General features: G+C 38.8%; 1 protein-coding gene across 2 annotated transcripts; it reads left to right on the forward strand.

The window, feature by feature from the left end:
* LOC140226914 (INO80 complex subunit B-like) lies at positions 1-25428 on the forward strand. 2 transcript variants are annotated; one of them, XM_072307344.1, is made up of 9 exons: positions 1-125; positions 1540-1741; positions 2338-2429; positions 3119-3285; positions 4107-4271; positions 4784-4840; positions 5475-5590; positions 6313-6430; positions 23727-25428. In XM_072307344.1, the coding sequence occupies exons 1-9, from the start codon at positions 89-91 to the stop codon at positions 23742-23744; spliced, it is 972 nt and encodes a 323-aa protein (XP_072163445.1). In that variant the 5' UTR covers positions 1-88; the 3' UTR covers positions 23745-25428. The 2 variants fall into 2 exon arrangements, with proteins under 2 accessions (XP_072163445.1, XP_072163446.1); XM_072307345.1 differs by having other exon boundaries at positions 6313-6366; positions 23666-25428.

The following is a 25428-nucleotide window of genomic DNA, read 5'->3' on the forward strand; positions in this document are numbered from 1 at the left end:
CGCAGCAATGAAGAGATTACCAACATTTTCACGAGGAAGCAGCAGAACTTCTAGAAGATAAATCTCAGATTTCATAGTTTATGCAACAATGGGAAAACGGAGAGACCAAGCTTTAGCTGAAGATGGTGAGTGCAATCTTTTTTATGGTAAATCGTAGTGAGAACATGTATTTTCTCGGGATATTTTGATAATTTGTTACGTGAGACGCAAGCTCATTTATCAACAACAGCGTTTTAAGTATGTGGGCACATGTATAAATCACGACTATGTAACGTCTGTGTTCGTTCCGACCGTTTACTCTGCATCACAGCCACAAGCGCCACAGGTTTGTTCAATCAGGGAGGTGATACCTCCCCGGTTCAATCGACAGTAGTGTTGATGTGTCTAGCAGTAACAGTAGCACTTTCTTTATAGCATGTAGAGTGGCCAGCCAGGTATGAATACACACCTACCGTACGCTTCGCCGTTTGTAAATTTAAATTAAATTCTGTGCAACTGCAGTGCAGGAGTCACACTCATGCCCGGAGTTGGAGATGCTTAAAATGAATTGTAGAAATCTATTATTGCGAGTTTTTGTGGAATTTGGCCTTCTACATACACTGTACGTAGCCCTACCCTAGTGTCAGTAGTGAGCTTGTTGTTGCAATGTTATACAGTGTATCTGTTGCAGAGACAGATAGCAGCTAGTTTAGAAGCTGAATCTTTATTTTTTAGCCAGAGGTTTCTAAATTTGTTGGATAAATATTGTCTTCATGATGAAGAATATTTTCTAGTCTATTCTACAAAGTAAACTAAATGATACAAAGAATAAAAGATGTAAATGATTGAAAGCAAGCTCCCTTCATTCGACCAAAGGTGTCCAAAATTTGACTGCCTGGATATGTACTACCCCCAACGTGGAAATGGGTGCGGGTGTTTTCAGTCTAAAGTTCTATGACTATGTACAAATAAAATTGACTTCCAATGATACATAATTGATGACCAGCACCAGGGTCCAGGGTTACTGAAGACATTACCGAATGATGATGCATGATCATTATGCAGTTGTGAATTTTGATAGTAAGTTACTAGTAACTGGATAAGAGCTCGCACTTCTTTTGCTCACTTCATATGTCTAATGTTTGGTAGTATAGTAAACATTAAATGTCATTAAAAAATGAAATGTGTATTATGTGCATGGACTAGTGTTGTATACAGTCTGGAAACAAGCTTGTTCAGTGATGTTGTTATCTTATTTGAACTTGACATCACTAATCAGTTCAGTTTACAGTCATGTGTCATTCAGGGAAATTGAAGTGTTTTTAAAAGACTTTTAAGAGCCGATTATATCTGTTGTTTGTCTATTTTAGTTTTGCATAACACAAGTACATGTATAAGTATGTAGTTTAACTGCTGGTATATTACTAACTTATAGAGTTTTCAAGGTCATCTTTAGTTTATCGAAGATCCTTTTCATGTTTGCTCAAATGGTAATAAGGTCACCCATTCCACATCTTCATTTTGGTTTACTGAATGGCTTCTCATGTCTTGACTCAAAAGGTTACACCAGCAGTCCACAGCACCACAAGAAGCACAAGAAACACAAACACAAGAAGCACAAGCGCCATCGCGAGTTGATGAGTGGCGGCCAAAGTTCAGACACGGGGCAGAGTGAACTAGTGGAAGCCACAGACTCACTAACGGGCAAACCGCAGCTCAAGCTCAAGATCAAGATTGGTGGACAAACACTGAGAACAAAGAGGTAAGACTGTTAGATGAGGATAGCGTATAATTGCTCCATGCGAAATGAATCCTCAATAACTTTGTGTTGTTGTTGTTGTTGATTTGTTTGCATTTTTGTTTTATTTGTGTTGAGTCTAAACTTTCATGCAATGTATTTACATTACAAAAGTATACTTACAATTTGCAAATAATTGCATTGCAGAGTAGTTGCACCTCATTTATCTTCTGACCGGCCTGGTGGAAGGAAAGACATTTAATGTTTCTAGGTTTATTGAGCAACCTCAATTCCTATCCTAGATCTGTTTGACTGCAATAGGGACCCAATTTTTCAGCATACAGTTGTATCTCTCTCAAAATGACTGACTGAATTGATATAAACACAAGCCTGTGTTTTAAAACACCCCTTTGTGGATGAAACATAATGCACGCAGTAGTATTTTTGATTGTATCTTCCTTATATTGTTTTTGTTTGTGCTTTCTCTATGAATATATTTCATGGGGCATCAGAGTTAAAGGAGTCGTTGCTTGTAGTTTCATTCATGTTACTCCAAGCATGACCATAACTTCTGGTCTCAGGGAGATGTGTTTTTCATCTATCTGATTTTCACTTTACAGCTTTGACAAGATCAGCGTGACAGCATCATCTGACGAACCAAGTGATGACGAAGATATCCTGGGAGAAGACACCAGTAATGACACTTTGCGTGGTAAGAAATACAAGAAGTAGGGTGGTCCATGAGGGGTTTGAGCATGTCGCTGCAACATGCTGAAAAGCCAGCAGCATGCTACATTGTATGCAAAATCCTCAAGAATTGGCGACATGCTCAAAATAAAACATATTCAAACATGTGAAAAGCATGTGCTAAACTTGAGAAGCATCAAAGTACTTCAAAAATTTGTGCAAAATATAAGACACAACATTGCATGTAAGCAGCACAGTGGGAAATAGGTCGCGAAATATTGCACTCATTCTTGACGTGCACTCTGTGCACAAACAGTTTGTGCAATATTCTCACATTCAGAGCCTGCAACATGCTGAAATTTCAAGTTGTGGACCACCGTGAAGAAGACTTTTTTTGGTTGAATATCTTATGTGGACAAAGTCATAAGTCTTTTCTCTGCAATTTGTAAGTAAACTTTATATGCCTTCATATGTTTCCTTTGTGTCTTCACATACCGGTACTAGCGGTACAAAGTGCATGTGCCAAGAAGGTATACCCAAAGCTATCATCAAGATGCATTAAACAATTTGTAACTATGCAAATGAGTGCATCATAAGTACTTTGTGACATGTAGGCAGATTAGTACCCAAATGAAAGCAAGCTTATAAATGACAGTTATTTCATTCAATAATTCATGCCAATCAATCTCCATATCGTTTTATGTAAAATGAAAGGCACGTCTCCCAGCACAGCATCTCAGGCCAGCGGTCGGTCAGTGTCCAAACTATCCAAGGAGGAGGCAGAGGAAGAGGCGTGGCTGGACGCCCTGGAGGCGGGAGAGCTGGACGAGTATGGCGAGATACCCAAACCTAAAGATGAGTCCCTGTTGACGGCCAGACAGGTGAGTCTTGGATAATGGGTAGTGGAAGATACAGGCAACTCCCATTATAATAAGGTCCTCGAGACCAGCAGTTTCTTTCGATATATTGAAATTTTGTCATAGCCAAACAGTAAAATATAAAAGGTATGAAGATGATAATTTTGGGACCTGAATTTTTACTTTGTTTTAGCAGAATTTTGTTATAACCATGTTTGTTATAATGGGAGTGCACTGTATCTACATTAGTTTGCCACAGAGCTGTCATAGTACAGGGGAACCATGTTAAAACAAGGACCTAAAACAGGCATGGACAGTTGTCTGTGAATTGATTTAAATGAAGCAACCTCTTGGACCCGAGTATACGTAAATGTAGACATGGAGTTACCATAATCATTGTCACCCTCTTCACCGTTTTCATCATCATTCAGACGATAGATATTAGAAAAAGACAACAACACATTCACAAACAAATAAACAGAAGAAAGAATGCTAGATAAGTGTATATAGCAACCAATTCAAACTTCCGAGGCAAAGAGGATATGTGGAGAACAATCAGGCAAGATACCACCAGCCAGCTACATTTTTGTGTTGCTGAGCAAGAGGAGATAAAAATCCCAACAACATTCATTTCTTTTTTCAAGAGAATTTGATATTTTTCATGAGAATTTGATATTTTTCATGAGAATTTGATATTTTTCATGGGGAAAAATCTTATACTTGTTATGCAGTGATTCAGGTATGATGATATAAGAAGGATTCGCTATTTGAAAAGGCTAGCTTGTGTCTTTCAAAAGATGTTGTCTCAACAATTCCCTCATGTATTTTCAAATTCCCCATCACAGAGATCACTTCTGAAGCGAGCGACAGCCGAGGACGACGACCCAACAGCTGGCATCTTTGGGGCCCAGGGCAAGGTGCCAGAGATGACGGCCGAGATGCTGCAGAAGAAGGCCCAGAAAGCCCAGAGGAGACGAGTACAGGAGAGACGGAAGGTTGAAGAGAACAAGGTAGTACAGTCTCTGTTAGTGCTGGCTCTTCAATCATGATATTGCCTTGCCACTCATTTGTTGGCACAAAGTCTGATTGATTGTGAAATATATGTCTTTTGTGACATCCTTCATTTTATAAAGATCCAGAAAAACATCCAAAATTATTATTTTTTTCCCTTTAAATTGTGCAATGCTTTGATGGACAGCAAAGTAACTAAAGACAATTAATTAAAGGTTATTTGTTCCGTGATGTAGTTATACAGATTCAAATGTAAGATTTGTTTGATAGGTGTATCAACTGCTTTCTATTTTAGTTTTGGTAATGAAATGATTGATGTCATGGTCATTAATTTATTTATGGTCGTGATGTCAATATTTGCTTGTTTCATTTTGCAGAAATGTATGATTGATATTTGAAGTCTTATATATTAATGCCATGATTCACTGAACAGTGCAGATTTGAAACTAGGCAGTATTTCATCAATCTGTGAATCAGTATCCCAAACTTCTGAATGTTTCCTTTGTTGCAGAAACAAACCATAGAAAAACTCCTAAAGAAGCAAGATGCCAAAACCAAAGCTGCAAAGGTAAGTTTGCTTCTGAAATATTGATTAGCAATCATCGACAACTTTCCACAAATCAATAACAACAAAAGACAACAATCACTTTGATTTTGCAGTCATTATTATGTTGTTATGATCAGATTGATAGTACAGCTGTAGTGGGTACTGTATCACAATATACAGTCATTGCATCCACAGAGTAGTTTTGCCTTTGTTTGAAATGTGATGAGATAATGTTCTGCTAAACAAGAATTGAAATTACCTTTCTTAAAACTCCTGCCCTAACAACACAGATTAGTTTAAGAGGGTGAATTGATACCAAAAAAAAAAAAAAAAAAAGGAAAAAGATGAAAAAAGAATGTGAGATGGAGATGTTGGTAATTACAATGTACTTCTCCTTCTGCCGGAATTTTCATTGGCTGTTTTATGAGCTAAGACCGTGTAAGGTAGCCCTAATGGAATTGAGTACTATTCAAAACAATGGAACTGCCCACTGTTCAGGTGCTTTCACATGGCTATCATAGACACTACCAGTTAGTCTTCCTTCTATGCTTGATCTACCATATTCTGGGAAATGTCTCTAATTGAACCGTGCATTTGTATATCAATTTGATGGATTATGAAATGTTTTGTTTTTTGTTTCTTTTTTATATAACAGGCTAAACAGAAGAGGAGTCTTGAGGTACCCCACATTAGGTACATCAATGGTGCCAGTGGAATCTCATTGTCCTACCCAGCTGGTCATAACTTCCCAATGGAGAAAATGTCAGCTCAGTAAGTGTTAACTCAGCATTCTTGTCTCATTTTGAGGCGACACGAGAGATCAGAAGATGTTAACATTATCATTGCGCAATGAGACTTTGAATTTTGTTCCACTGCTCTCGAGTCCTCTTTCTAAATTTGTGGTCATTTTTCGAAAACATTGTCATTTTCAAAGCATGTACATGTATTTGTTCTGGACACATCAATGCCCCCTGTCACTTTGCACCGTGAATGAGAACAACAGCCAATCAAACATGAAAACGAACAAACAGAAGCCTCAAGAGTCTCTTGTGTGCTTGTTCAGAGAGGCTTGGTGCATTATTTTTTGTCCTCATCGGTTTCATGCACATTTCCAGATTGTGTTGTCTCTCCTGGCATCATCTAAAGTCACTTCTTAAGTGTCGTACCGTAATCAGCATAATGTGCATTCTTAGCAAGCATATGAGATAATTCTCCCAAAACTTTGGGGAGGAAATTTCAAAATCAAGATCAGAATCAAGGGTACGATGAATTGATGATTCTGTCTATTCATATGTATCCTAGCCAATTCTATAATGAATTTGCTTGTATGTTGTTGGCACAATGCCATGAACCCCATTTAGTGTAGCTTTAAATGAGACTGTAGCTTGTCCATGCCATTGTGAAAGCACAAATAATGGGGAAATGACATTTGCAAATGATGCCAAAGACTACCTGTAACCTCTATTCCATTTTGTCTTACCTCATTTCATCAGGCCCATCAAACCCGTCATCACATGTGGAATTGCTGGCTGTCGGAATGCCAAGAGGTACTCGTGTTCAAAGACTGGTGTTCCCCTCTGCAGCTTGGAGTGCTACAGGAAGAATCAGACCCTTAGGCGTCAGGGAATTAAGTCACTGGCGTTCTTCGCCGTTCTTCGCCCGTTCTGAACGTCCATTGTTCTCCGTACCGCTAAGTCGAACGCGAGATCACGGGGCAATTCGATGCGCAACAAAGGGCTTTTGTTCCGCCGTGCGATTACTCAACGAGGCACTTCTAGAACAGGGCTATTTAGGGGAAGCCTGGAACGCCATTGAACACGTCAATACGCGATTGAATCTCCGTCATTTATTCTCGGATACACTGACGGAGAAAAGGCTCTCTGGGACAAATAGCCGTTTGCAAAAACAGGACGCAAAAAAGCTTAACATTGTTAATTCACAAGCGTTTTCCCTCTGTTTTCGTGCGTGTATGTTTTCGTTTTGATCGCAGTTTTAGTGACATATGAGTAATGATAATATCACAGACAAGAATTTCAGGAAAACTACTTTCATCTTGATGGTGATTTTGTATATCACGCATGTCCTTGCTTTTACGTTCGAAGGTAAATGACAATAACATTCAGCTCCGGAAGATGTTATCAATATCGAATGATCTATCTGACGTTCGAAAATTAGTAAGAATAATATTCAACTCTGTATCCGATGATCAAATAAATGTCGGGTTTTTTATGTTTACTTTTGAAAGTAAATGGCAATAACATTCGGCTCCGGAAACTGCTAAAATAAATGTCAGACGATTGCTTTTACGTTCGGAAGTGAATAGCAGTAATATTCTGCTCCATACGATGCTGAAATAACTGTCGGATGTTTGCTTTTAAATTTCGAAATGAATAACAGTAACATCAAGCTGCGTGCGATGGTAACATTAATGTTTGATGTTTGCTTTGACGTTCGGAAATGAATAACGATAATATTCAACTCCGTACGATGATGAAATAAGTGTGTGGTGTTTGCTTTTATGTTCGAAAGTAAATAGGAATAACATTCAGCTCAAGAAGATGCTAAAATGTCGAATGATCCCTTTGACGTTCGGAATGAATATCAATAATATTCGATTTTGTACGATGATCGAATAAAGTCGGATGATTGTTTTTACTTTCGAAAGTAAATATAGCAATAACATTCATCCCCGGAAGATACCCAAATAAATGTCAGATGATTGTTTTACGTTTGGAACTGAATAGCAGTAACATTCTGCTCCATGCGATGCTAAAATAAATGCTAAATATTTGCTATTATATTTCGAAATGAATAACAGTAACATTCAGCTGCGTTTGATGGTAACATAAATGTCTGATGTCTGCCCTGACGTTCAAAAATGAAAAACGGTAACATTCGGCTTCGTAAGATGCTAAAATAATTGTCAGATGATTCATTTCCCTTTCGGAAGTGGACAGCAATAACATTCGATTCCGTACGATAATAAAATAAATGTCGGATGTTTGCTTTTAAATTTGGAAATGAATAACGGTAATATGCTGCTCAGTTAGATGCTAAAATAAATAGCGGATGATGGCTTCACGTTTGGAAATGAACAAGGATAACATTCAGCTCCGTAAGATGCTGAAATGAATGTCGGTTGTTTGCTTTTACATTTGAAAATGATAAACGGTAACGTTCGGCTCCGTAAGTTGATAAAATACTAATAAATTTTAGATGATTGTGTTCACAATCAGAAATGAATAACGGGTCTTTACCATGGTAAAACAAATTCCAAATGTTTACAAACGTATCCGGGCAATTACCCCCGGAGGGCAATTACCCCCCGGCCAAATACTGGTTAGTGGTAAGGTAAGAGTAAAGATTAGGGTTAGGGTTAGGTTTAGGGTTAGGAGTTTGGGTTAGGGTTAGGTTCAGGATTAGGATTAGGATTAGGGCCAGGGGAAGGGTGCGGGGTAATTGCCCAGGGGGTAATTGCCCTAGACCCGTTTACAAATGTCTGCAAATGCTCCCACTTTTTCATTTCAAGCGTAAGTTTTGACCACCTAAATAGGCATCAACTTTTATGATTTGATTTTTCTTATGTCTTTCTAGATTTTCTTTTCGGGCCACCAATAAATAAATATCAATAAATTTAGTGTGGAGCCCTGTCTTTGTTCATGTGATTTTTTTCCCCCATGAAGGGATGAGTGCAGAGCTGACAACCGTTCCGATAAATTCGTATTTGTTCCGAAAAATCGAAGGGAATACGAAAATACGAAAACGTCCTTAGAAAGTACGAATTCACAGTGGGAAAAAATAATGGGTAAAAAAATAACAAACGCACGTCGCATGTGCCATGTTATCTGTACTCAGCTGGGATATCGATGCATCGCGTACGCACCGTATGTGGAAAGCGCTGAATAGAAAAGTGTGCGCACACGCATATCGCTGCTTGAGTACTGTGTACACCGAACAGAACTTCGCGCGCGTGAATCCCTGCCGCCTACGGACCCTGGATGTTTACATGGATCGCCGTGGTATCCCCATGTGTGGCCGGCTGGGGAGCGTGAGTACACTGCAGTAGCTACACACTGTAGCCAGCTGTCACTACAGTACCCTATTTCGTTTTGAGGCGGGGTAGAAAGCGTACCGTTGTGCAATGTCTGCTTCTTTTTCTCTTCTTCTTCATCCGCTTGTTCCTTGCTTCCCAAGTACGAAATGATTTTTAGAGTGTTGTGTGTTTTTTTTTTATAACGTTATTGCATCATTTTTTGCAAGGAAGAGGTGAGTTTCTGTTCGTGTATTGATGTGCACTGCAGTATGTGCAGGTGAAAAGCGTTCGAACTTTCTTTCCCCGAGTATGGTGGAAACTCGATGTATTTCTAGGCCTATTAAAGGAGATCTCATATAACAGAATACTTATAACAAACTATTTTCCGGTCAAAATGAATTAATTTCTTTTGTTTTGTATCGTTTATTGACTTGATCCCAAGGATCTCGTCGCAATACCGAGTTTTCAATGTGTATTTATTTTCGCGTAGCTTTCGGTGCTGCAAACTTTTGCTAGCCTAGGGCCCAAGCTTACTACTGAACTTCGTTTTATTTCTGTCGTTTCTCACACCTCGTTTGGTACCATTTCTTCCATTTTATATCACTTTATCCGGTCCCTTTATACTTTGAAGTATTTAAACGTAATTCTCTTAAGTGTCTCGCACTGTTATTTTCGTAATGGCGATTTCTCCGCTTCGCTGCAATACTTTTTCGAATCGAAGCGACGGAGTTTGATCCCAGCCGCTTCGATGTGCTGTTTGTTGTATTTTCTAAATGTTTGTGTTGTTGGGAGGTGTTGATACTTTGTATTTGTTATTTATTTTCCTAGGTATTTATCTCGAGGGATTATGCGTGTTTCTTATATAGGAAAAGGCTAAAATGATCTTGAGTGATGTCTGATGGTGATGATGATAACTATGCTGGTGACTGGTGTAAAAAGACGGCTTCCCTGTGAATGCTGAGCGTACGTGACGTTTGTTTTATTTCCCTTTCCCTCTTACTCTTTCCCCCTTACTCTTCTTTCCCCTCTCAAGAATGATAAAAAAAAAGGAAATTACATACACCTCACAACAAAAAGAACCACGTGCTATAGTAACCTTCGTAAAGTTAAATCTAAATGTTCAATATCAGCAGGGAGGTGACCTCCCTGATATGTCTCTTCGGCTCGAAGAAACTTGACACCCCACCCCTCTCCCTTGTGGAAATTTCCACAAAAGCAGGTGCCACACCAAGGTGCGTGCCAGACGAAAGAATGTGCGCACTGGAATAAACAGCGTGTAAATATCCTGGAAATATCGAAGAACCAGCTCATTAGTTGAATTAAAGGAATCATTGCAAAGATATCATGATTCTATTTCTATAGCCTTTCTTTTGGCGCATAGTAGGAAACATCGAACAGTCGATTATAGCGTACTTGATGGAATATCTAATGTTCCCTGAACAATAAAAAAAAGGATTGATTATTCAGTCAATTAAAAATGCAATCACAGAAATACATGAAAGGTCTCGTATGCCCAGACAAATTCACTACGAGTAGGTCCAATGAGATGCAGTCATCACCTGGTTAGACAGCAAAATACAACGTGTAATGACAATTAATTTCAGTTCACGCTCATCAAAACTGCTTAATACTTTTTAAAGTTTTGGCTATCAACATTCGTTCGTGGGTGTATTTTGTTTGTTTGTTTGTTTTGTGTGTTTTTCCCTCGTGAAAGACGTAATGATTTCTTCGTATCGAACGTAAACTGCATGTTTACCGTAAACAAGCCATTCAGCTCAGCTCAGGTATGGCGCATTCGATCCATCGAACTTGCAGTAACCTCTTATAGGCAGGAGCACATGGCGCATTCCTTTAAACCTGAAAGTGAAGCCACGTGTTTGCACATTGGCGCTTCTACACACAGCGCGGCATTTTGCGATCATCGTTGTAGCAGACTTTCCGATTCCAGTCAGGGGAAAAGGAATTGGAATACTTAGGAAAATACTGATGTTTAAAATCCAATAAAAAAAAAAAAGCCTGAAAACAACGCATGATTATGTTTTAATAGTAAACAGTAATTGGAAACACAGAACAGAGTTTTGCATCCGCTCACACAGAAGCTCTCTTGAGAAGATGAAAGCATTCCCCGTCCCCTGCTAGATAGTGGAAGCTTCCATAATCAGCCCAGCAAGTTTTTGGAGTTACATACAGGTGTACTTGCACTTGTACACATTCATTGGGAGAAAGCAATCAATCAACGCTGAACATTGCGTAGTTTGGCATCTTTATCGTGCTGGTGACCAGCTCGATGCTTCGGCATGTGTCATAACGTTATTAGTCCATGGGCCAGGCCAGATATTGGTACCATCTGAGGTGGCAAAACCTTTTTGGTGTCATTTTGTTTGTCGGGCATAGATATGCTTATCAAGCTATGATAGCATTTCCAAATGAGTAGCTTAGTCATAGTAAATGAATTCTAAACAAATTTGGTCTCGCTGTTATATCCCTGTACTTCTGAATCGAGACCAACCGCTATACAAAGAAGAGCACTGTCTTCTGTATGTTCACAGGTGTTCTGTTGTAAACGCGGTGCGCTTAGTCTTTATTCAAGGCAGCGAAGGGAATATCCAAGGGTTATGATGTCCACAGCGCTTAGTCTAATATTCAAGACGGCGAAGGGAATATCCAAAGCTTATAATACAGTGTATATCCTTTTATCTAAAAACAACAACAACAACAAAAAGCAATTTCTCGTGAATTTTAGCGTATTTTTCAATTATTTATCATTTTCCGGTGAAAACGCTACCGTGAAAACGCTAATACCACGCCAATGTCGCTTTATTTCCATCCAACAATGAAAGATTATGCAAAAACAATGTACCGGTACACTACAATACATTATAATTAATAATGTTGGAAATGAACAGAGTGATTTTTGTTTAAAACTGATGTATTTGTTGAGAGGGTGGTATAAAAACAGTATAGATAAACCCTTTTATTAGGAACTTTAGATATGATAACGGTACATTGGTCTAGATAAAGACTAAGCGCACCGCGTGACAGCTGTGGACATCATAACCCTTTGGATATTCCCTTCGCTGCCTTGAATAAAGACTAAGCGCACCGCGTTTACAACAGAACACCTGTGGACATACCATGGAGCTCTGTTAGTAGCTCCATGGACATACAGAAGGCAGTGCTCGTCTTTGTATAGCGGTTAGTTTCGATTCAGAAGTATAGGGATATAAAAACGAGACCAAATTGGTTAAAAATATATTTATTATGACTAAGCTACTCATTTGGAAATGCTATCATAGCTTGATAAGCGTATCTATGTCCGACAAACAAAATGACACCAAAAAGGTTTTGCCACCTCGGATGGTACCAACAACCCATTTTTCGGCTCTTGGCCCATGGACTATATGTTTAGAGCCTGTAGGCCTCATAAGTCGACGAGTTTGATTCAAAATAGCAAAGAGAGGGAGATTGAAAAAATACGAATTATGGTGGAAAATACGAATTTTGGAGCTGCTGAGTACTAATTTGTGCTTCCAAAGGTTGGCAGCTCTGTGATTGGAACCTTTCCTCGGTTAGTTAGATCTTGGAAAATATTAGTCGAAAATTGACTGTTTTTTAGGCGGAAATAGAGATACGATGTAGAATCATGACGCCGCAATGATTCCAAAATGTTCTTTGACTGAGGCCGTGTAGTCCGTATGACAGCTAGCAGACAGATCCCCGCGCATAAATATAACTATGAAGTATTTAGTTTATTTTCCGTGAAATTTATTATAATCGAAACAGTGATATTGCAAAAATGAAGGCGCAAAATATTCATAAATTATGTTCAAAACAGCAACGACAATTTCGTCAGTGTTCCAAGGCTGTGGCCACAATGAACACCTGTGCGCTTGCGCCTGCTTAATCTTTCCTGATGGAAATACTTCGAGACGTTGAGAAGCGTCCAAGTGTTTGTCACTGTCATAGCCGTGGTCAGACTTCCAAAAGTTGGAGAGGTGTAATCGCGATCTTACACTTCTCGATCTTTTGCCAGTGTGACTGCGCCTATTGTCGTTATTTTTCTTGTCGTTGTGGTTGTTGTTACCGTTAATGTTTTGCTTCAAGAGTCTTGAAATGTTGGATGTTAGTGCGTGAGACAATCGCAAAGTCTAGGCTTTTGTGTTTGTGTGTGTGTGTTTCTTTTCTTCTTCATTCGTATTTTTTCCCCATTATTAACGAGGACCACTGCACGGTGAAGGCCCACCCGGATATACCAGGGAGGTTCTCACCTCCCTGGATATACCGGGCTAGTATCACTACCTTTAGCGAGCTGCTTGTAGTATGTATGCTTGTTTGTGTGTGTGTGTGTTTTTGTTTTTTTGTTTTTTTGGGGTGTGTGTGTGTGTGTGTGTGTGTGTGTGTTGTGTTTTTATTTCTAACAGCATCCAGCACCTCTTCTTCATGCAAACGTGCATGACAGGCCGTGATTACTTTTGGAAATGAATAACGGTTAAAGGGAAGGTAAACCCAAAGAGCAATGTGGATTGAGTGAAAGCAGCAACATTAGTAGAACACATCAGTGAAAGTTTGAGAAATATCGGACAATCGATGCAAAAGTTATGAATTTTTAAAGTTTTGGTGTTGGAACCGCTGGATGAGGAGACTAGTAGAGGATATGACGTATGAGTGGACAACAATACAAAGAAAATATAAAGGATATTCAACAAAAATTCACTTTTCTAGAATTATGAAAGAGCAGTGGACCAACCGCTTTCAGAAAGCAGGGGGAATAATTGCTACCCTTAACATATGTCAATATCAAGTTGATGGAATTTTTAATTTTCATGAAAAATGGATTTTTGTAGTATTTTCTTTATATTTTCTTGATATTGTAGTCCACTCACACGTCATAACCTCTAGTAGTCTCCTCATCCAGCGGTTCCAACATCAAAACTTTAAAAATTCATAACTTTTGCATCGATTGTCCGATTTTCTTCAAACTTTCACTGATGTGTTCTACTAATGTTGCTGCTTTCACTCAATCCACATTGTTTTGGGGGTTTATCTTCCCTTTAAGATTCATGCAGCTCCGTACGGTGCTAAAATCAATGTCAGACTTGATATCGCGTTCGGAAATGAATAAGGATAACATTCGGTTCCAGAAGATGCTGAAATAAACGTTGAATGTTTGCTTTGACGTTCGTAAAAGAATAGTAGTAATATTCAACTCCGTACGATGATAAAATAAATGCCGGATGTTTGCTTTAACGTTGGAAAGTAGATAGCAGTAACATACAGCTCCGGAAGATGATTAAAAAAATGTCGAATGATCCTTTTGACGTTCGGAAATGAATAAAATAATATTCAACTCCGTACGAATGTCGGATGCGCTTTTACTTTCGAAAGTAAATAGCAATAACATTCGGCTCCGGAAGATGCTAAAATAAATGTCAGATGATTATTGCTTTTACGTTCGGAAGTGAATAGCAGTATGTTCTGCTCCATACGAGGCTAAAATAACTGTCGGATGTTTGCTTTTACATTTTGAAATGAATAACAGTAACATTTAGTTGCGTTCGATGGTAAAATAAACAATTAATGTTTGATGTTTGCTTTGACGTTCGGAAATGAATAACAATATAGTATTCAACTCCGTATGATAATAAAATAAATGCCAGATGTTTGTTTTTACGTTCGAAAGTAGACAGCAATAACATTCAGCTTCGGAAGATGCAAAATGAATGTCGACTAACCCTTTGACGTTCGGAAATGAATAACCATAATATTCAACTCCGTACGATGATTAGGTAAAATAAATGTCGGATATTTGCTTTTAATATCCTTTCGAAAGTAAATAACAATAATGTTCGGCTCCGGAAGATGCCAAAATAAACGTCAGATGATTGATTTTACGTTTGGAAGTGAATTAGTAGTAACATTCTGCTCCATATTCATGATGGTTAAAAAGAAAAATGGAGTGGGCGCGTGCGTCCCAAGACACATTGTAATTTTGTAAAGGCGTCCTCTTTGCGGAATTCCTGGATCCGCCCCTGAGCTTTATCACTCATCTGTGCATGAGGTGAGTATAAACTCATTAACCAATTCTCTGTTTAATGAGTTCACAGCAGCCGAATAGTTATGTCGACGAAGGTATACCACCGAGCATACGCTTCGATGCACATGCCGACAGGTGTAATTGTTCATCTCTTCATCTTCCCTGAGAACAAAAGGAGAATAGTTTCCTTTCAAGGTAGAGACGTGTGGGCTTACACCGACCAGGGAAGGTGGCCCGAGAAGAGGAAACAACTCTCCTTTGAAGTCATGCTCGACACCGTACATAGAACGTTACGCGTTCAACACTTCGTGTAGCCATGTGCTTTGACAAGAGAGAGTGCATCATGCGGTAAGCAGGTCTTGAATAATTGGAGTAGAGAATCAAAATGCAGTGTAAATCTGTCGATTTTGACGCCAAAGAGTTAAAAAAAACACGCTGCATGGAACATGCTTGATTCGGCGGAGCACTTTCTTTCAAAAATCACCTTACAGATATAACAAACAATCAAAAATTACATGTAAGCAAAAAGTTTGCATCATGGATAAATATAAATGTCTAGAAGAATCTAGAAATACATGTTTATGAATTCCAAATATCGAGCATTTTTTAAAGATTTTCCGGTAAAATATAGCTTGTAGCAATCATTGAAATTCGAAGCGCGTTTTTCGTCTCACAGAGTGGTGTCGAGCAGGACTTCATTTGAAGCGTAGCCTATGAATGTTGGACATCTTATATGGTACACAGGTTTGTATAAAAATACATTGAATATGCATCGTGTTTGTCCGAATTACGAAGAGTTGCCACTCCGTCTATAACATCCCAGCTGCACAGACCAAAGAGGACACACAGCTCTAAAATTTTCTCACAGAGATGATAGTGTTTTCCTATAAAATTGGAAAAAATCCATTATAAGGAATCCCTCCTTTATGATAAGTAAGCTTTTCCGACTATGTTATTCATCGACGACATGAATTGTTTATGAAAGTATTTGATATTATACTTTGATGAATAATATTCAGAAAACTGACTTCATGACTCAGGAGACAGCAAAATGTTCTCGAAATCCAGTTGGAACTAAACTTGAAGGGGATATAGAGATGAAATGACAATGTATACAGGCAAACATGAATTAAAAACACATTCTCTCATTTTCCACTGGACCCTTATAGATTATAATTGTGCCCGACAAGATACACATTTTCGAATGATTAAAATCATAGACTGTTTGCCCCTCACGCTATACGACTGGTAGAAATCATATCTCGCACGCGTGTCTCTTAAAAATAATAGTCGACATATTCCAAACTCGTCTATTATAGTTATGGAGCTGTTAAAACCGTGCGTTTGAAGAAAAAAATGAAGTATATTAAACGGTTTACTCGCGTAGTTGACATTCGTCACTGATAAGGGGATAACCGCATCATATAAGTCGCATATAAGATCTCGAGAAAAAAAAAAGAGAGAAAAAAAGAAAAAAAAAGGAGAAAGTAAGTGTCAAAGATGTCTGGGGGGAATCATTTTGCTAATCTTGGATTGTATAAGAAAACGTGGAAATAACCGCGGGACAATCGGTGGCTGCTTTTACATTTCGATTGAATCTATAATAATGTATAGTGTGTGTAAAAATTTTATAGTGTGCATGTTTAAGCGTGTGGCATTCACTCCTGTTTTGCAACGGAGAGGGTAATATGACGATATTTTGCGATAACGAAGTAATTCATAGTTAAAGTTGCCAAATTTGTCGACATTAAAAACAATGGTGTAAAATTATTAGGAACACTTTTGTAAGTACACGGTTACAGCAAAATTCTTGTTGAAATAGTCATTTCCGAGCGTCATTGGCAAAGAACAAAAGAAACATGCTCCGTTCCAGTGAGATGCCACAGAGTCACAGAGACTGCATGAGCGAACGCTTGTTATTTATATTCGTTCACTTTTCTCCGTGGATAACTTTCATTGCATTAATCGAAAGTGAATATTAGGGCTCGTTATCACGAACATTATTTTATGGCGTTTGTCCGAAGGTTCGTTATTCGTATACGGTTTATCACTGCGAAAATGAAATCAGATTTCTTAATCCGAAAATGATAAGAATCTTCGTTATTCCGAAGATTCGCTGATAGGAATATAAATTATTAAAGATTCGTCGATAGGAATATGAATTAAGATTCGTGAATCCAAAAGTGAAAAAAGAGAAGAGTACACTGACACAATTTTGGAATTACAAATCTAAATCATCGTATCCGTTTCTATAGCAAAGTTACGCCTTGCAGAACCTTATTTCATTTTCGGATTAACCACGCAACCTTTTGAATTACGAATCCTGGGAATATCGAATCTTCGGAGTGATCCTCCGAAATAAAGTCGGGAATAATGAACGTTCGTAAACGTTCGTAATCGACGAACTTTGGAATAACGAATCAGGCCTTTAAACACATTCCTTAACCATCACTTTTTTATATATTTTTTTCCAAACTAAGCATGAAAGTACAAACTATACTCTGTTTGAAATCGGTTTCAAATTGCTTTTTCATCCAGTGCAGCGTATTTGATATGACCAAATATTACATTGTGCACTAAGCATTGAATTACGCATCATGCGTATCGTTGCCGCCTTTTTTTTTAACATACTCAGAACTGTATTCGTTCGATAAGACGAAATGTCGTTATACTTTGTATGAAATTGCCAATCCCTAGGACTTCGATTATTTATAAATGGAATGCAGTGTATACAAAATAGGCACGAACAGACTGGCAAAAGATCGAGAAGTTTAACATCGCGATCTTTATAAGATCTCGAAGTTTTGCCAGTCAGACTTCTCACGTGCCTTATGTTTCCCTGGGTGAGCTTCGACCACCGCTGAATTCTCACGTGACTACTAGTACAGTATTGTACCCCCGTTTATGGATGCACAACGTGCGTTGTTGCCTTGACACGTCCACACGAAGAGGAAAAATGGACTGTCATGTCACACGTGCGCACCGTGTGTTTACGACGGACCATCGATTACGGTACTACAGTAGTAATTTATCAGGTGCATCAGCGCTGTCATGCAGTCTGTACTTCGATCGACTGTGCAAACGGTAGCGGTATACTAATACAATTACCAGTTGTACCAGCTCGTTTAGCTGACCAGATGAGCTCGAACTGTAGGTATACGACCGCAAAAAGAAATCTATTCTTCTCCGTCAGATTTGCTCGAACTTGGCCCCATTTCTTACTCGTTTGAGGCGCGGCCACGATTAGTAAGAAGCTGAGAGCTAGTACTAGCTAGCCGCAATAACGAAGCCACATTGTGTGCGCGAATGGATTTTACCTAGAACAATGGCTAGAACAATACTAAGTGGTCCAGAATGATTTAAGCCGATAATTAAGTCATAAAATAGTAGTTGGCTGTTCGTAGAAAAGTCATAGTTTTGAGGGAACTGCCCTGGAGGAAAATAGAAGTGGTATCAAAAGACGGATTATCGCCGTGAATAGCTAGTGGTCTATTGTCCGATTTTCACACTGCATATTACAAAAGACGGCGTTCTCGGTCGCGAGAGCGGAGATGCGGAAGTCGTCTTTTGTTCTGTGGCAAAACTACGACTTTCCTACGACTTAAACCTCACTAATCCACCCCTGATCTACAACCACTTTACATTATCTACGCCTCTTTCACTTCTTAACAACAACGTATTCAACACTAAGGCACGAACACAAAGAACCACGGCAAAACTACGACTTTCTTACTATTTTTTCAGTAGCAATCTACAGCAAAACTCTGTGCCTTTTCAACACGTAAGTACCACGGTTAGTGCTGGTAGTGTAAATGCTCATTACCAGCAAAGGGGGAAAACCCGACAGTAAAAACAAGCGAAGAGATTGTGTGTGCAGTCTCTGGTCTTACGAGAAACTTGTGGAAATTTCCACAAAACCAGGTGCCAGACGAAAGAATGTGCGCACTGGAATAAACAGCGTGTAAATATAGCCTGGAAATATCGATCGAAGAACTAGCCTTTTGTCAAGGCCCTCTCGCTGTAATGGGCGAGCGAAGCGAGCCCAGCCGAGCGCGCCAGCGCAACCCCACTCAGCTGGGCTCTCTTCACCATACAGCGAGAGGGCCTTGACAAAAGGCTATCGAAGAACTAGCTCGTGAGTTGAGTTCAAGGAATCATCGCAAAGATCATGATTCTATAAGCAACACATGGTTCTCTGGCCTTTCTTTTGACCCATAGTAGAAATATCGAACAGTCGATTACACTTTAAAGGTCCAGTTTACCTTTGGGAGCAGTGATTTCAAAAATGTTCAAGATATCACATTTGATGCATATGTGTAGGTCTGTTGTATCATAAAACATCCTAACATATGAAATATTTGCAATAAAACCTAAAATATAAGGAGATATCAGGGTTTTTCTCAGTAAACCGTAACTGTATACGGTTCAGTCTGGAAACATTTTTATTATAACTATTGTTCACATTTTGTGTATTTAACAACACTTAACATCGATTATACGGATTCAAATTTTGACAGTGGTTGTTTCTATCCCTAACTCACATTTTAGAACTATTTTAAAGCACTAATGCTTTCATCTGCAAATGGTAAATTATGCCTTTAAATTATAATAGTGTGCTTGATCGAGTATTTTAAATGTTTACTGAACTGTAGGAAGGGATTGATTAATCACTCGATTAAAAACTAAATCACAGAAATATATGAAAGGTCTCGTATGCCGAGACAAATTCACTATCCGGTTAGACAGTGGGAAGAGATTCTATCACCTCCCTAGGTGTCGGGAAATTTTCACAAACTCCAGGATCACCCCTCCCCTACCAACTCCAACATGTTGCTCCCAAACGTGCATGGTGAATACATGGCGTCTCGATGTCACCGTTAGGTACCCGAGGCTGCTTTGTTTTTGTCTTGGAATATTGATTCATTTCTTGTCATGACATGAGTGTATATTAATCTTTTTGCATGACTATGTAAAAATTTATGATACTAAACTCGTCTTTTTTTTTTCCCCTTTCAGTCCAAAAGTATCATGACGTTTCAATTGTTCAGAAGGTCTGCTTTTGATAACTCACAGACTAACACCCTTTGAAGCTCCTTGCCTGTTCCCAGGCCCTAGCTCCACCCAATCAAGCAATCTACAAACGCGCGCAAATTCTGCCATGTGGTTTTGCCAGCCAGCTGTCGGAATGTGCTTTGAAGTTACATGGCAGCCTGGCCTGGCTGGCAGGAATGGGTGTCAAGTTTCAATCAACATCTGCTGTTGTTTTATTCTTTCACCAGACAGAAACACGGAAATCAGAAAGGTGTAGGCAGGGAGGTGGAGGAGAGAAGAGGTTTTTGTTGTGTGTGCGTGTGTGTGTGTGTGTGTGTGTGTGTTTTTTTTTTCGTTTTTTTCCCCTTTTTTTTTTTCCAATGGGATCGAGGCCAAGGCGTGGAAAGATCAGAGTGAAATGAGTACAAGTACACAGTGAAAGGAGTCGGGTAGAGGGGAGATGGAGTAACCAATTACCAGAAGCATTTTTAAATATTGAAGTACCATTATGTGAGAAAAAAAAAAAAAAAGAATGCTACACCTATTTTAGTGTTCCTGACAAAGCGTAAGGAGCGTGGTAATAGTCCTGAAAAATGAAACCCTGATAATTGTGATTTCTCTCTTTTTCTCAACCTCAGCTGTTTATCAACTTCACTTTCTTTCTTTTTTTTTCCATTAAAACCTTGACATGCAAGTAATTTTTTTTTTATTTTTATATTTTCTGACTTTTTTTTTCTGTTCGGGCAAGTGTTTTACACTAATTTGCAAATCTGCTTGCCCGATCGGGCAAGTGATTAAAAAAAGTTGTGTAGCACCCTGGTTTATGATGGTGCCTCAAAAATGCTTCGCTTAGAACGAATCGACCATTAATTAGGCGTGTATTGGTCACTACTGACACGTTTGTTTGGAGAATAAAAAAAGAATGAATAATCGACCTGTTCTTCACTTCTTGTGAATGTGTTGGTGTGATTACGGTGTGCGTGCGTTCATAAATAAACATCAACATTTCCGAGGCCTGTAGGCTGTATGTCTTGCCCCTGACCCGGAAGACAATTCAACCTGTCACAAAACAGTTACAAAACGTAGTAATGATGAATGATGATAATGAAGTAATGATAATGAATATGATATATAATACAGTAATTGAAATGTCGTATTACTTGCGGCCCTCCCCAAAGTGACATTAGTCATGCGATTAAAAAACAAGACGGACTGTTGGCCAGTCAAAAATTTTGCGGACTAGCCAAAATTGAATCTAACTGATCTGCCTGGCTAGTTAAAAAGTTAAGCGCGACCCCTGAAGAACCATTTTTCATTTCTGATTGTAGAAAAAAAAAAATATATATCCAACGTTTATTAGTATTTAATCAACTTACGGAGCCAAATGTTACCGTTTATCATTTTCGAATGTAAAAGCAAACAACCGACATTGGTTTCAGCATCTTACGGAGCTGAATGTTATCTTTATTCATTTCCGGACATGAAAGCAAACATCCGCTATTTATCTTAGCATCTAACTGAGCCGATTGATACCGTTAATCATTTCCAAATGTAACAGCAACAATGTGTTATTTTTTAGCATCGTATGGAGCATGATATTACCGTAATTCATTTCCAAATGTAAAAGCAAACATCCGACATTTATTTTATTATCGTATACGGAGCCGAATATTACTGCTGTCCACTTCCGAAAGTGAAATGAATCATCTGACAATTATTTTAGCAATGTACTTAACCGAATGTATACTGTTTTTCATTTTTGAAGGTCAAGGCAGAGATCAGACACTTAGCTAACCATATAAAACGCAGCTAAATGTTACTGTTATTCATTTTGAAATTTTATAGCAAATATCCGACATTTATTTTAGCATCGCATGGAGCAGAATGTTACTCCCATTCAATTCCAAACGCTAAAAGAATAAAACAATCATCTGACATTTATCTTGGCATCCTCCGGAGCCGAATGTCATTGCTGTTTACTTTCGAACAAACAGGCAAACATCCGGCATTTATTTTATCATCGCACGGAGTTGAATATTAGCTATTTCATTTCCAAATGTTAAGTCAAAATCATACATTGATATCACCATCGAACGCAGCTGAATGTTACTGTTATTCATTTCGAAATATAAAAGCAAACATCTGACAGTCATTTTAGTATCGTATAGCCCGTATGGAGCAGAATAAATACTGCAATTCACTTCCGAACGTAAAAGCAATCATCTGACATTATTTTAGCATCTTCCGGAGCCGAATGTTATTGCTATTTACTTTCGAAAGTAAAAGCAAACATCCGACATTTATTTAATCATCGTATGGAGTTGAATACTATTGTTATTCATTTCCGAACGTCAAAGGGATCATTTGATATTTACTTCATCATCTTCCGGAGCCGAATGTTATTGCTATTTACTTTCAAACGCAAAAACAAACATCCGGCATTTATTTCATCATTGTACGGAGTTGAATATCATTATTATTTATTTCTGAACGTCAAAGCAAACATTCGACATTTATTTCAGCATCTTTCGGAGCCGAATGTTATCCTTATTCATTTTCGAACGCAAAATCAAATATCTGACATTTACGCTGTTCATTTCCAAAAAGTACAATAAAACTCCCGTCATTTTGTGTGTGTGTGTGTGTGTGTGTGTGTGTGTGTGTGTGTGCCCTGGTTTTTGTCACCACAGAACCCCAAAACAAATGAATTAAAAAGAGGCACACTAACAGAGACTCCAACTCTCCCGTTTTCGACGGGAGATCTCCCGCCGAAAACCCATTTTTGCAAAATCTCCCGTTCTCCCGTTTGAGATTTAATTTCTCCCGCCCTGGTTCAATGTCTCCCGTTGGAAAGGATTTCTTACTTATTGCTATCGTATGTTGCAAAAATAAGCCTTAGATAGCACCAGAGAGCATCTATAACCCTAGGAACTTCGCGCTTCGCACACATTAACTTGGAGTCTCCCGTTTGCTAGGGGTTTCGGGCGGGAGAATCTCCAGATCAGAAGGTGCTTCGGGTGGGAGTCTCTGCACTAACGACAAAAAGAAAAATGGCACGTCTTTGATCACAGGGGAGCGACGTCAAGAAGAAAAGGGGCGGGTGTAAATTGTATGGCCTAGAGAATATCGTTTTCTGCCACATTCTGGGGGCATCACGGCCAAGAGCATCGACGGCTAATTTTCGAGGTCTGCTCTGATAATGGCACGCGAATTTTATTTGTTACGATCAAGAATTCTTTCTTGCCAAATCCGATAGTAGTATTTCATGTAGATAGCGTCAAACACGGAAGGGAGGTAAGTTTCATGTCATAATTTTAAGGAATACGCGGTCAAATAGAGCATGTCAGTGGCGTGCTTTCCGTGGAACGCTCGATAACCCGTTCTAATTTCCGCCTTTTCATTCTTATTGTACCACAACACAAGCACCATTTTATAGCCTCAAATACGATGGAGAGTTCATTTCCCATTCGCAGTTTCAAGGTACACAAGCACTGTAGAACGCAAGAGCATTCTCTTATTGTGTGTACACTGTGGATAGATCGTTCAAAAGCGCGTTTTGGAGGAGTAGAGTCGCAATTTCTTAAGTGGATTCGCGAACAATAGCGCACGATCTTTCCGTGGAACGTTCAAGAACCCGTCCTCACTAAATCGGTAATGACTTTGTTCTTGCCCGTTCCGCAAACAATAGCGAAATTTCCGTTAGTTTTCCAGCAGAACGGAAGGTAACGCGCCTTTTGTTTCATTTAAGTACCCCGTTCAGAACGCGTTCAGAACGCGAGCAGAACTGCAGTGACTTAATTCCCTGACGCCTTATATGTGCAACGTGATGCTGCACCATTCCGTGTGACCTCATAATGGACTGACTTGCCACACGTCCAGTCTTGTAGCTGCGATCACAGGACTGATGAATGAATTTCTGCAGCGTTCACTTTGCTGACAAGGACGCTTGTTCAAGTCCAACTAGAAGACCTTCGGTTATTCATCCTGATGAAACAAGCAGGGGGAATTCCCCCTAAAATAACTGCAGGACACCTACAGTAGATTCACATGTTCAGCAACTCATCAAAGTGAGCTAATGCTATGTTGTGGTTTTGGCTACCTGTTGCCTGTTAGCTGGCCATACCTTCGTGATATTCCTTCTTCGTCACCATTTGGTCAACTTTTCATTCTGGTAGTTACCTCTGATTGATGATAATTAACAGGATGCTAAAGAAACTGAATTGGCTGTTCTCCGTTATTTTGTTCAAAATTCTATTGTCTGCCCTGTGGCATATATTTCCACAAGTATATTTCACGACTTGGGACTTGTGGGATATATCACCAGTGGTTGAATTCACAATGTGGAACCGTTAAGTGGCGAAATGAGAAAGAAATATCACTTTATGAGACGAAAGTTGAGGATTCTCCACCTTGAAGACACTTCACAATGTAACTGTGTTATTGGATGCAATATTTTTGGAAGTTGTTGAATTCATAAAATTCGTGAAAATAAAAACATCGTAAAATGTACTGTGTGAACAGTATCTCATTTTTCAAAGAATTTGTTCTGAGATTGCTTAGTTATTGGTCATCATAGTTTTTACTCTTTTATTTGTCAAACTCAGTGTTATGACCAATGGTGCTGGTCTTTGGACAAGCAGAATGATTTAACCACGACGTAAAAATCATCAAGATGGCATCAAGCAGCTCACAAACCATATTGTACCAGTAACACCCCAAGGGCCCAAGAAACTTACGGCCTGTTGAACTCACCAGTACTTACTTCCATGGAGTCCAGGGCTTATTTGACGCAGAAATTACCATTTTTGTTACCACATTAGCAACTCACTGGGCTTCCCATATTAGAGAAAGGCTTAAAAGAACTGGTTAATGTCATTAAATCTGCACAAAATTAGAGAAACAAAACAAAACAAAAAAATCTGCCCATTTAAGAGGGAAACGCAAACTTCAGTCTCTTAAAATATCCTGCTAATTCAAGGCTCATTACATATTTAGACATTGAGAGGCTTTGGGTAATTTTGCAAGAAAAACAAAGATTGGTGTGTGATGACCAAAGTAAGATTCAAATGAAAAGAGAAGTTTATTATTTTTTTCTACCACAAGTAACACTTACAGTGAATATTGATATAAAACAAGAGCACAAGATCACAGAAATATTTTTCCTGGGATTCTGCGGGTTGTCCTAGAAATTCATGTGAAAAAAAAAAAAAGAAAATGGCCACCACACCACCTGAATAAGAATCACAAGTATACTTGTACTATTATGCAGTTTGGCATTTTATTAATGCGTCATTGAAACTGTTTTGTGATGACAGACAAAATAGGTGCCCTATGTGCAGTGTATTTCTGCACTGCTTCCAGTTGTCTCGTTGTTTGTACTCCTTAATCAAATGCAGCATCTTTCGCTGAAGTAGATACATACCTGTACTGTATCAAATTATATGCCAAAGTAGCACCATCTACAAGAGAAAGACTCATCTAGTGGTGAAAAAGTCTTTGCTCAAAGTGCTT

The sequence above is a fragment of the Diadema setosum genome, chromosome 4 (genome assembly GCF_964275005.1).
Source record: "Diadema setosum chromosome 4, eeDiaSeto1, whole genome shotgun sequence".
In the NCBI taxonomy this organism is placed as follows: Eukaryota; Metazoa; Echinodermata; class Echinoidea; order Diadematoida; family Diadematidae; genus Diadema; species Diadema setosum.